This window comes from Exophiala dermatitidis (assembly GCF_000230625.1).
Source record: "Exophiala dermatitidis NIH/UT8656 unplaced genomic scaffold supercont1.4, whole genome shotgun sequence".
Lineage (NCBI taxonomy): Eukaryota > Fungi > Ascomycota > Eurotiomycetes > Chaetothyriales > Herpotrichiellaceae > Exophiala > Exophiala dermatitidis.
The window spans coordinates 2,042,347-2,055,938 of record NW_008751649.1 but is presented as its reverse complement, the minus strand read 5'-3'; the positions used below and the strand labels follow the sequence as shown (position 1 = coordinate 2,055,938).

The window sequence follows — 13,592 nt, the reverse complement described above, 5'->3', positions numbered from 1 at the left end:
GAACCTGAGCCCACGAACCACTTTAGCGACACGAGGCTACGCAAGGCTGCGCGAGGCTGCACGAGGCTCTGCGGCGTTGCACGCGACTTTTTGCCCTGAATTATTAGTGACGCGCCCGCGGTTGGTTTGCGCTACGAGAACTTTCACAACCACAACCACAACCACGGCCACGGCCACCGGCAGGGCTCTGCAGATCTCACATCCCACCACCGTGTACCTGCCCAACAACACCTTGACGGGCCCTCACATGAACCATTAATTCAAGTTCTTCCCCTTCCAGCTGCCGCCGCCGGACGGTACAGCCCTCATTCCTTCCTCACTTCTGCACTTGGGTCGCCCCAGAAGTCCCCTCGTTCCCATTATGAGAGATCCGTACCCATGGTGTTGCGAGATCACTCCACTTCTTGGTGCTAATCCGGTTCTCTCCTCGAGAGTGCAATCATGGCCGAATTCATAAGTGTCCTGCAGTAAGCCTGCTATGAAGACCCAGGCGGTTCCCAACCCCCACTAACATAGGACTACAGAGAGATAAAGCAATTACCGCCGGGACAGCATCTCTTTTGCCCACGACAGAACGATGATGACCAGGACCGATACGAAGATGAGCGGAACCCCGGTGTTGCAGGAGAGGGTGCAGTTGATCCAGATCGACTGGCCAGGATTGAAGAGACCAAGCTCCGCCGAAAGAAGTTCATGACCTCGTTACAGCTTTTGGCTTACGATGGACGAGAAAGTGAACAATATCAACGCTTCATTTGGGAAACTCTTGATCACACTTTGGGCAAGTGCGATATCTGCATCCGCGAGTACTACGTTGCCAAGGTGGATTTTGCAGCCTCGCTAAGAGAAGACTATGAAGGGGAAGATATCCAGAACTTCTTTGAAATCATCAATAGGCGGGACATCCAGCGAATACTCCAAGGACTTGATGGCGCTACCAAAACCCTCAGCGAGGTTCCGGAGCAGAAGAGAGGGACTGCAGTGCTCAGCCAGAAAGATCTGCACGCCTTGTTTGAGGCATTGGTCTGTGACCCCTTCTTGCGGAACGAAGATCTCCTCCAGAAGCACTTCGATCCACCGTTCAAGATGATTCAGGCCAAGAAACCGCTTAAGATGCGAGAGATCTTACCCGCCTCGATTAAGTTCCTCTTTGATTCCGTGCCAGTTCGCGTTGGATGGGCAACCTTGATCTGGAACCGAGTTGATCGATGTCCAACCGACCTCGAATGGGATTGGGCCATGAAGGATTACATCCAGACAAAACTCCAACACGCCTACGAGCCCGGCGACATCACCAAACTATGGAGCGCCTTGAAGTTGATTATCAGCAAACTCGACGAGCGAATGATCACATACAAGCTCTTCGATCTCCACCCAAACCTCTGCACTACGGCGCTCAATCATTTCGCCAAACGCTCGCAGGCCGTCCCTTTCATCTGTCAATCAATGAAAATGATCTTGGACACAGCCCCCGCCGCCTTCTGGCAAGCAATGGGCTCGATTTCCTCCCAAACCATTGTCGAACAGGTATTTGCAAGTCCTCAGTTCAACAAATGTCTGCAGGACTCGGCTTCAAATCCGGAGTCCAAAGAGCTAGACGTCTTGTCATGGATTCCCTCGCTCCTGGACTCGCTGAAGCCTGCCAACCGTCCGGCTGCCTCGCAAACGATTGTCAGTCAATTGTTCGAACGAATCGATAATGACAACCTGAGTCTGGCAGCTAGGACTGCATGTTTCAACATGGTTGTCACGGTACTCCTTACCACCATCATTAGCTTCTCAGACAATGAGAAAAATCGTCGGTCGGTGGAGCGGCTGGTTCTGCTGGACACGTTGAGTCTTATTGGGCATCGACTGGACGAGATCCTGAAACCCAAAAAATCGGATCTGGCAATGAACTTGAGCAAGGAGACAAAGGAGGACATAGCGAACATCGTCAAGAACTCGATCGCTCTCGAATGTCAATGTTTGAAGTCAGATTTCGAGACTCTAGTCCGCAAGGAGCCGCTGCGGCACGGTTCGAGCTCTTACACTCCCGAAATCTGGACCGCCGTAATCAATAATTTGAAGGATGACGAGCCTGAACTATCCGCAGCCGCACTTATCGGTATCATGCCACTACCCGGCCTTGAGCAATTTCGCATACGAGAAGGCGAACCTCTGGCAAAAGATAAGAAGTCTTTTAATTCAATCTTTGAAAAGTTGACGGGCATGGTAGCTCGACTTCTGGAGCGCATCTCAGAGTTCAAGCCGGACCATCTGGACTACTTATTCAGAGCCCAGAACACCAGCATGTCTCTGATAGCTGCATTGTTCTCGCCCGACAATAGCACCTATCAAGCAGCAATTGAAGTGGTGAAGAATATCAGCGGGGAATTTGGGCGGAAGGAAGCCCTGGCTCATCTGATCGAGGCCTTCCTCGGGATTACCATATATGGGATCTGTTGGACGTTCCGACGGATAGCCAATTACAGGACCTTTTCCTCTGTACCCCGAATGCTCAAAAATGGCATGGAGATCCTCGATGTGCTTTGCAACCCGACGAACGGACAATTGCGGGCAGCCAACATTACCTCCCGAGATGCTGCGGCCGTCCAGAACTATTGGTCTTACCAGTGGCTCCTCCTTCAAGTGATTTTCAGCCAGACTGAACGGTGGTCGCTAGAGGTTCATGACAAAGAGAAGATGATAGAGGTCTGCAGAGATGCCATGCAATATGCCGAGGCACTCTTTGACCAGTACGATCTTTTCGCGAGCGTCTTGACGAAATCCAGACCACCAGAAAAAGCCCAGGAAATCCCCAAGCAGCTCCTTGATTCAAGAGACACGGGTCTCGGATCTCCTTTGAATACGTTGGATGCGATGGCGAAATGGTTGAGACTTAGAGACGAGTATCTCGCCGATACCTTGGTATCACTCATTACCAACATGCTATATCGCTTGAAACAGCATCAAGCAGTAGTGACGGAGAGCGAAGGTCTCGCTTACGTTCAGGAAGTTGCAACGACGCATTCCGTCAAAACCATCCTCTCTGCATCTCAGAAGGCCAGGCTCGTGCGAGCCTTGGAGCACTACCTTGACCGCCAGATTGAGAGGCCAATGCCCAAGAGACAGGCGAAGCTCAATCTGAAGGACTGGACAGAGACGGCTGTTTCCCGATTAGGAGGCTCCGCGACTGACTCACGGGACGTGAGTACGGATGAGTTTGGCGACGATGACATTGCAGACGAAGACTTGATCAAGATCGAGAACAAAACTCTAACACAAAAAGGCTTGATCTCCACAAAGGACAAAAATAAGATTAAGCCCTTGCTGTCAAAACAACAACCTAAACCAGCAAGGACGGCTCCAGTGTCCACAGCTGAGGTTGAGGCGAAGAAAGCCCAGCAAGCGCGAGCCTTTATCGAAAATCGTAGGCGCGAAGAAGCTGCTAGGAAACTCAGAGACAAAGAAGCTGCTGCGCGGTTAAGAGGCAAAGTCGGCATTGGCGAGCAGACTAGTGGTCAAGGCTCGGGCTTAGCAGGCGTCGGTGTGATAGGCAAAGATCATTCCGCGGGTACAAGCAGTCTGATGGTGTCGTCGGAATCCGAGTCCGAATCCGATTCAGATGATGAGCTATTTGGCTTGACTTCAAAGGCCGGACCGACAGTGCGTGACCAAGGAGGACTGAGGAAACCTGTGGTCGCTGGGCCAGTGCGCAAAATCAAGCAGGTCCGGTCACAGAAGGATGTTCGAGCTCGGTTGGCACCAGATCTCAGTGATCTACACCGCACAATCCTCAGCTGGGACTTCTTCGCAGACACCGACCTGCCCCCGAACTCGGCAAAGGATGACTACACTCTTGTGACCAACACTTTCCGAAACGCCCTGGATTACCAGAAGACCTTCGAACCGCTTTTAATACTTGAAGGCTGGCAAAGTTTCCGACAAGCTCGCGAGGAGGGCAACTTCAAGCCTTTCGAGGTGAAGGTTGCCAACTCCTTGATCGTGGACAACTTTGTTGAAGTGAATTCCGCGATGTCTTTCGCGGAGGGGAAGGACTTAAGTATCGGTACCTCGGACGTGGTGTTGCTGTCGAAATCCTCAACTCCGGACCAGGATCCACAGCAGCCGCATTGCTTAGCACGGGTCAAGGAGATTTCCAGGAAGAAGGGCGAAGTTCAAATTGTTTACCGGGTCAACGCGTCAAACAACCCCTTACGCTCGTATCTGAACGACAAGACCACGATCTATGGCGTGCAGATATCATCTCTAACGCCACTGGAGAGAGAATATGGCGCGCTGATGGCCTTGCAGTACTACGACCTCTGCGAGGAGATTATCCGTGCTAAACCATCACCAATACTTGATTATCCGGATTCAGTGCTTGCGCCATTGCAGAAGACGTACGAGGTGAACAAAGCCCAGGCAAAAGCAGTCAAGTCCGCCCTCGATAACGATGCCTTCACTCTGATCCAAGGACCTCCCGGTTCGGGAAAGACCAAGACCATCTGCGCCCTGGTTGGTGCGATGATGACAGGCTTTATCAAAAACTCCGACGGTAAAGGTGTGCGGTTGAATGCAGCGACCGGTCGTCCGAGCCCTGCACCACGAGCAAGCAAAAAGATCCTCGTCTGTGCCCCGAGTAATGCGGCAGTTGATGAGTTGGTCATGCGATTGAAGCTGGGTGTTACCACACTCGATGGGCAATTTGAGAAGCTGTCCGTGGTTCGACTTGGACGAACCGATGCCATAAATGCCGGTGTCAAGGACGTCACCCTGGAGGAGCTGGTGAATGCTAAGCTCAACGTCGCAGCACCGAAAGATCCCAGAGAAGATATCCACTCTGTGATGATGGAACACAAAGCGGTATCCGAAGAGTTAAATGCGCTTCGTGACCGCATCACAGAACAACGTGGCAAGGGAATACCCGTTCCTACTGCCGATGAACAGCTCATGGATGCGCTGAAGCGGAAGAAGAACGGACTCGGGTCCAAGATTGACGAGATGAGAGAACGTCAAAACACCGCATCCCGTGACATGGAGCTCAGCCGGAAGAGAATCCAACAGGAAATCCTTGATTCGGCCCATGTCCTTTGTGCCACTTTGAGCGGGAGTGGTCACGAAATCTTCCAGAGTCTCAACGTCGAGTTCGAAACAGTAATCATCGACGAGGCCGCCCAATCCATTGAGCTGTCGGCACTGATCCCTCTCAAGTATGGATGTTCAAAGTGCATTTTGGTGGGTGATCCAAAACAACTGCCGCCGACAGTTCTTTCGCGGGAGGCAGCCAAGTTCCAATACGAGCAAAGTTTGTTCGCTCGCATGGAAAACAACCATAAAAAGGATGTGCACCTCTTGGACACACAATATCGTATGCACCCTGCCATCAGTCTTTTCCCCAGTAAGACATTCTACGACTCGAGACTCAAGGATGGTGCGGACATGGCCAAACTCCGACGGCGACCGTGGCATCAGAGCGATCTTTTTGCCCCGTATCGCTTCTTTGACGTGCAAGGAATGAGTCAAGCTGCCCCCAAGGGACATTCGTTGGTCAATATTGCCGAATTGAATGTGGCCATGCAACTCTATGATCGCTTGGTGAAGGACGTCCCGAAATATGACTTTGCGGGCAAAATTGGTGTTATTACGCCTTACAAAGGCCAGCTGAAAGAGCTCAAGTTGCGGTTTACACAACGATACGGCCAGGACATCACTTCCAAGATTGAATTCAATACCACAGATGCTTTCCAAGGTCGAGAGAGCGAGATTATCATCTTCTCGTGTGTGCGAGCATCGACTCACGGTATCGGTTTCTTGAACGACATTCGGCGTATGAACGTGGGCCTCACTCGAGCCAAGTCTTCCCTTTGGGTGCTGGGAAATTCGCAGTCACTGATGCAAGGCGAATACTGGCGGGCATTGGTCAACGATGCAAAGGCCAGAAATGTGTACACGCATGGGGACATCCTCGGCATGCTGCGTCGCCCACTGTTGACAGAGGATATGATGAAGGACGACATCGACATGATGGATGCGGATGGGCCTGCGGCAGATCCGGTAAAGCCGGCGCCTCCGTCACGACGAGAATCGAATGACCCGGCTGCAGTGCCCAAAAAGGCTGGCAATGATGCCGCACCGCCACGGTCAGGTCCACCCTCAAACCAGAGCACACCGCTGCCTTCCAGACCACAGAGCAGTCTCTCACGACGCTCATCGACATCATCAGCTACCAAACATGAGCTACCACCTCGGGAATCGACGCAATCCGATCCTAGACGGAACGTCAACGCATCGAGGATGGAGGTTGACCGCGAGCAGAAAGCTCCTCCAAGCAAACTGCGGATGGATTCGAATCTGCCAGAGCCTAATAAGGGTGTTTACGGACCGTCAGGAGGCTGGAACGGGCTCAACGATCTGGCCAAGTGTGCCATTTGCGGATCGGCCGAGCACTTCACCTTCAATTGTGACAACGAAGATGCCAAAGCTGCCGCCCTCGGCAACTGCCACCGATGTTATCAGCGCGGACACAGCTACACTAGCTGTACTGAGCCTCGATGTCTGAGTTGCGGCGAAGTTGGACACGTCACTGACAACTGTAAAGCTCCGGCAGACATGAGATTGACGGAAGCCCAGCAGAAGGAGGTCAAGAGACAAGAACTTCGGTTTGGGGCGGCCCGGGACAAAGCGCGCGAACGTCGAGCGGAAAAGCAACTCGGTGAACATGGAGCAAAGATCCCAATGGTGAAGAGCACCTTGCCACCAAACACACCGGTGGGACCAGCAGCGGATAGAACGAGGACGAACACGAACCGCGACGGCACCACTAATGCAGGATCGGCGGGGATGATCAAGCGAAAGCGAATAGACGAGTCCAGTGATTCCGATCGCGGCAAAGTACCTCGTATGAACCAAGATGGCAGGAGTCCTGCATCAGCTGCCCACGGCAATAACAACAAGAATAACATTGGTCTGAACACCAAGTCCCGTGTTGGAACCGGACCTGCTTACGGATCTCGACCTGGAGTTGGAGGTGGATCTCGAGATGATTCTGCTCGGTCTCATGCTCATCCTCCTTCTCGCCCTCCTCCTACCGGCCCTGCAGCAGCAGAAGCAAGACCAGGAGCAGGAGTTGGGATGGGTCAGGGAGGAGGTGGTTTGCCTCGGCGCCCTCCGCCGCCCATCCCTGCTCCTGGGTCTGGTGGTCCAGGTGGCCGCCCTAGTGGTGGAGGCATGACTGGTCCCGGTCCCGGCCAGCCCATGGTGCGGAAGAAAAAGGCAAATGCCGCCGACATGTTTGTGAAACGCAAGTGAATATGAAACTGATCAAGGGCTTGTTTTTGGACGGTGCAATTCGATTGGAATGATTTGCATTAGACAGCGAAAGGAGCGAGCAAGATGCAGTGCAGCCGGTCAGTCATGCAGCCCGCGAATTTCGGCCCCGAGGGTGCCCGTTCTGAAAATTGCTCCAAAAATGGCTTTTGAGCAATGAACAATGAATGGAACATTGAACGAGGTAGAAAATTCTTGGGAGAGCAAATGGTTCTGCGACTACAGCTAGTTATTGTAGCTCGCCACCATGCATGCATATATACATGAGTATTCAGTATAGACCTAAACAATCAGAGCAGGGATGATGACACGAAAGAGAGACAGCTTGAATAAATGGCATTTTAGTCGCGCGACTTACAGTATACTGCTGGGTTGTGTTCATCTATACTACCGACCATATTGTAAACTAGACACGATACAGTGGAAGGACAGGTACGACAATTGGCGCTTCATCCCATCTTAGAAAATGTGTTTCAGATACTACACCTACTGATTGATGATGACCAGTGACTGACTGTGATGTTCAATTCTAATATGAAATATGGGTATGGATATCGATATATGCAGCACCTACCGTAGTACCATATACTATATATGGAATTGACTACCTGGTACGTGAATGTAATGCTCTCATCCCAACTTGAATTAGCAAAAGCAGATATCCATCACTAGGAATTTCCGGGAATCCGTCCAGATGGTTTCAAAAAGCAAAACGTATACAGGCTGCATCCATCATCTTGTGCATCTTTCATGCATCACTTCATTTCAATTACATTCGTTCCTTCACGTCACAAATCACAACCCGAACTGAAGTCCATTATTAGCAAAAGTACAGTATTTCGTGCCAATTCTCCTCCCTCTCGTTCTCGTTTCCCTTGACAATCGCCTCTCTAAGCGTCTCGGCCATATAATGCAAACTGCTCAATGGCACGGTCCATTTGCTCCGTGTTGGTGAGAACATGGTTGATGCTCAGACGAGCGGCCTCGCGAGCATTTTTGGTGGCTTCGCTCCCCTGTTGTTGTTGTTGTTGTTGTTGTTGTTGTTGTTGTTGTTGTTGTTGCTGCTGCGCTTTGTAGTCTTTGATGCCGGCATGATCATCTTCATCAGGCTGTTGCAAAGTGGGAGAACTTGGAACGGCGACAATCGGTTCAGTGTACTCCCCACGCTTGTGCTTGTCCGAGAACTTCTTTGCAGAGCCGAGTGGTGCGGGTTTCAGCGTCGCAGACGGCGCAGGATCATATTCGAATGGGTCGGTCATCGAGGCCTCGTCACCTCCCAGGGACTTACTAGCATCAGTCGACAGGCTGCCCGTGCTGGAGGCGGTGCTGGCGTTTCCTGCGCTGTTTGTCCTGCTGTGATGATGACGGCGTTGGTTGGAGACGATGCCATTGTTTATGCCGCCTGTATATTGTTGGGCCATGGGCTCCGAGTGGGCAGTCCGATGAATTTTACTAAACGAATTCTGCGCTCCAGGGTAATGATTGATGGTCTCTTCGTCATCTGTCGTGGTATAATATCCAGCAGGATCATCAATCTCCACGTACGGAGAAAAGGTCTTGACTCCTCTGGCACGGTTGATGGGTGCAAACACCCGCATCATCATCTGGATCTGCTGGGCCTGCCACCTGATCCTCTCTTCCTGCTTGAGCATGGTCTCGTAGTACTCCTCAAGATCTTGATGCAGAGTCTTAATCAGACCAATGTCGCCGCTGTTCCATCTCCGACGTTTGTGCGCTCTGAACGATGTCTTTTTCGGCGAACGCAATTCTTGTTGCTGGTATTCATCACTTGAACTGCTCCATTGTCCACTACTATTTCTTGCCGCACGTCTGGTCTTCCTCGGCTTCACCCGACTGGACCGGGCTGACGTCGAATCGTCTTCACCCCTCAAACTCTGGACACTGGTCTTTTGTTTCACGCTTCTGGCAGGGCTTTGTTGGTCAGGCTCGTTGGTGGTGACCTGTCTCAGATTTGAGCCAGTTCGTACATGTCCTGGAGTCTTGGCTGGGCTTCCACCTCGCATGTGCCCACCGCCAATACTTGGAGTCGGACTCATGGCTCCAGCGCGGAATCGTGCAGTGACAGGGTCGGAATCGACCACCACAAATATATTACTTTGCGAAAGTTTCTGGGGAGCGCAGCTGCCACGACGAGACTTGTTGTTTGATAACTGCCGAACAGAGCTGGCCTGACTGAAAGTGCTCTGTCGGCGGTTGTGACGGGTAGGACTTGATGCATTGTTGGAGAAGCTCGTCGGCCTCGAGCTTGGAACTGCTGGAAACTGGTCGAGTTGATCCACTGACTGTTGCCCAGCAGGAGCAGGACCAGCATCATCAGTTACCCCCGGTCTAGATCTGCTTTCCTGTGTTCCTGAACTGTCAGCAGCACAGTCTGACTTTGGCGAATTACTCCGGGAGTTTGCCAAATCCCGCATCCGCTTTTCCTTTACTCGATCTGCACGTGGGCCAGAAATCGTGTGTCGGTTGAAGGAGCGGGAGGATGACGTTGATGACCTCCCCGAATCTTCCCTCTTGAGCGAGCTGATTGGAGTCGCTTCTGCGCATAACGCAACAGAAGGCAAGAGTGAAGGTGACGGTCGAGACCGGGACAGATTTTGCGCCAACTGAGAAGTCGGTTTTGAAGGAGATGTCTGTGTATGCATATCAGATTCTTCTTTGCTACCACGCCGACTCTCGGCTGCAACACTGCCCTGACCGGGCACATTTTCCACATTTGCTTCGGCTGGCAGAGCTGGCAAAGGCCGTTCTGGTGGTATGCCTACAGGTCCACCACTTCTAGACTCCGATCTTGAAATTGACATCTTCCTCGCGTCACGCTGTGAAGTAAACCGCGAAATGCTTCGGATTTGAGCCTCGATCTTCGTCAGCGTATCTGTGCTCATGACCGATTTGGGACTGTGAACAGAATGACCCACAGTGGACGTTGCTGATGGAGCACGCTGTAGCCATTGCGACTGGCTTGAAAATTGTGTTCCAGGGGTATCTGTCCACAACTGAGCAGGTGTCACCGAAGAAGGATTGCTGCTGGACTTTGAAACGACTGGACATTCGTGTGATTGTGCCATTTGCATCATGGTCGCAAGACTGCCTACAGTCCTGCTTGAAACTCTTGCGGGAGCTTGAGGCCGTTGTCCACGAGGTGAATTGGCCACGGATGGTGTCGTGGTCACGGTGATGGCCGGGATCTGCGTTGTAACCTCCGCCGACTGTTCGGGAACAGAGGAAAGAGCATCGTGCACGGATATCTCCTGGTTGGGGTCTTCCCTGGTGACACGGCTCCGTTGAGTCAGCTGTCCGACACCGCTTCCGGATAGTCTTCCAACCGCTGGGAGGACTGAGGCCGCTGGCAATAACCAGTCTCTGTTGAAGTCCATGGAGCTCAGAATGGCCCTGCATTCTTCGGAAAATATAGTATCCTTTTCAGGATCGTGAAGAGATGGAATGGGCGATCGCTGTTTTGCAACTCGTCTTCTCTCCCTGTAGGATCTATCCAAGCCGGCGGATGGTGAGCCCAACGAAACGGCTCTATGTAAAGTAGGACTCCGCGTAGGCGAGGTAACTTGTGACGGCAGTTTCTCCTTTCCACTTCGTACCTTTGCAGGGACGGGCACTCTTCCTGCAGTGCGGCCCCCTCTGGGTTCCCGCTGTCTGGCCAGAGACGCCCTCCGGCTCACAGGCCTTCTCCCAAAGCATTTTCTAGCAGTTCTGTGAGGTCTTATCACGACCGTGGCCTTGACAGTCTTCCAATAGTTGGTAGCTCTGGGCGGGCAAATTCCACCCTCCTGGAGAGTAGAACTGCTCTGGCTGACATGCCGTGGACGTCGTGGTCTGTCAGAATGCCGTTTCTGGCTGACTGGAGTTTTGGATTGTTTCAACTCTGCGCGCTGTTGGTCGAATGATACCTCGCGCATTGTTGGGATCCTGTCGTCGGGATCTGCCATCGGCTCCCGATGGACAGTCATGGAAATCTCATCAACAGGAGGAGCGCGCGTTGGAGCCGTACGAGTAGAGTTTTGCTTTTTTGCTGCCCATTTCTTCGACTGTTGGAAAGGAGGCAGACGCGACCGTGCGCTTCGTGGATACGTCCTCAACTCATCATACTTCCGCACAGTAGGACTTGGACATGCCTCTGTGTCCATTTGAGCATGCTGTTGGTGACTCTCGACCGAGATCTTGGGCAGTTCCGGCAGACTTTTGTCGACCAATCTTGCTCCTGCTACGGAACTCTGCACTTCGTAATCGTTCGCCATTGTTCTTGTCTTGCATTGGCGATTCGACCTATCGGTAGAACAGATAGATTTTTTTTACAGTACAACTCAATTGCTCTCTAGCAATCCTAGCAGGTGGCTAGACCTGGTGCGAATCGGACCGCACTTCATGCAAATGCATCCATGACTGGCAAGATCGAACGCTTGGACGAACACTTGGGCTAGGAATGCTGGCGGAACAAATAAAATTCAGAATGGCCTCAGGGTCATGCATGAGGGTCAAGGCGTTCGTGAGATCCGATGAAGGGAAACATTCTTGCTTTATGCATGCCAGGGAGACCTGCCAACGCCGAAATAAGGTAGGAGAGGGGGATGACTCTCGAGGGAGGACAGAAAACGACGCGTGCCGTGGTAGAGATTCCTAGAAACAGCAAAGGCTGGTTTTCGGATGAGGGTGAGAGAAGACGGGGAATATGGAACATCCACCGGGCTTGCATGGCCAACTGTCGTCTGCTAAAATGTCAGATGCTGGAGTGGGTGTATGTGGATGAAGAATGGATCACAGTGCGGTAAGGGACTCGTTGTGCTCGGTCACAAAATGGGTCCAAGATGTTGGCGTCATTTTTGACAGGGAGCGTCAACCAGCAATATCAGCGTGCGAAGACCCCGTTGATGTATGAAGTCACAGCGCAGAAAATAAGGTTTTTGACAGAGGTCGGCCTCTGAGTTTGACTACAGATAGAAGAGTTCCCAGTAACTCCGAAACGGCTGGGCTGGCATGCCATTCGTGAAAACCGTCCTGTATCTCTGTTAACTTGCCCATCAGATCGGTCCTGTGTGGTGAGCGGCCCTGGTTGGCACCAAGAAGGGGGGTTACCGTCCTGGCGCATACCGAGCCAATGCAGCCGCAAATATCTATGCTACATTGTACAGTCCGCGGACATGGTAGCAGGCAAGCAACGCTATCCGAAGTTGCATTGAGAGAACAAGCCCCAAGAGCTCTGCTGGACGGGCGCAACCTCGAAGAGAGGGCAAAATGGTGGGTCGATAACGTGGGCTAAATGCTAAAGGGGTTGGTTTCAGCCACGGTATGGAACGACGGATGACGGAGGCAAGGGTGACGCCGACTAGTGTCAACGATGGCTTGGGGAAAGGGTAGCCACCTGGACACTAACGCACAGGCCTAGTACTTCCTCCAGTTCCAGTAGTGGTACAGTTGTCGATTCAGTGCCCGTGGATGTTCTGTACACTGACTGGCATTGTACGTACAGACACGCCGGTAACGCGCAAAGAGGAAAGCTGACAGGAAGGACAGAAGTTTGCTAACGCCCAGTTCGAGTTTGGGACTTCCCAGGCATGCAAGATTGTGGATGTCGGGCCTTCCTCCATTATTGTTCCCAGCCTGTCGATTGGATCCTGAAACGGCCACACAGGGGTGACGGTTGGTGGCGTCAATCCGGAATTCCGATTCGGGCGTCGGGCTCGATGGTAGCTTGATCGCGAGCGGCGGCTCCCAACGGATACGCTTGACTACCCACCATGACCCCGAATCTCAGTTTTGGCGGCCCATACTGTGGAAGAGTTTGGTCATATTTTCCACCACCTGGAGCATGCGGGACCCGGTGGCTTTTGTTCGGCACGAGGGCCGCTGTACGGACAGACACTCGTCGGAGTTGGCTAGGAAGACACAGAGCCCGGTCTATACGGGATTTGAGATCCCGTCCGTATCGACAGGCTTTGAAATGAGGATGCAAACAATAATAGTGACAGAGTAGATGGATGTACGAGGGGCAGAAGGCGAAATCGAGACAAACGCCACTGGAGCCGGGTCGGGATAGCTTCTAGGCGGGCTCTTCATAGTGGCTATGGCAGATGATAGTTCGAGTAGGCCATGGAGAATACATTGCAGGTATTGGATTGCATTTCAGGAATTTTGAGGGGAAAAGTCGTAGTTGAGACACTGATGGCGACAGATACACATACACCACAGCCCACAAGTATGCATTTTAGTCAAGTGCGCACCTGCAGTTGGAGAGAGATGTCAGAAACGCG

The 13,592-nt window shown here is 52.3% G+C and overlaps 2 protein-coding genes across 2 annotated transcripts; one reads left to right on the top strand and one right to left on the bottom strand.

Annotated features, from left to right (window-relative positions):
• Positions 1-125: 125 nt before the first annotated feature.
• Positions 126-7,788, top strand: HMPREF1120_05055 (senataxin). The gene is made up of 2 exons (XM_009159212.1): positions 126-467; positions 525-7,788. The coding sequence occupies exons 1-2, from the start codon at positions 442-444 to the stop codon at positions 7,291-7,293; spliced, it is 6,795 nt and encodes a 2,264-aa protein (XP_009157460.1). The 5' UTR covers positions 126-441; the 3' UTR covers positions 7,294-7,788.
• A 33-nt stretch (positions 7,789-7,821) lies between these two features.
• Positions 7,822-12,245, bottom strand: HMPREF1120_05054 (uncharacterized protein). Its single transcript, XM_009159211.1, has one exon. It carries the CDS (start codon positions 11,580-11,582, stop codon positions 8,202-8,204), a length of 3,381 nt encoding a protein of 1,126 aa, XP_009157459.1. The 5' UTR covers positions 11,583-12,245; the 3' UTR covers positions 7,822-8,201.
• Between the last annotated feature and the right edge of the window lie 1,347 nt (positions 12,246-13,592).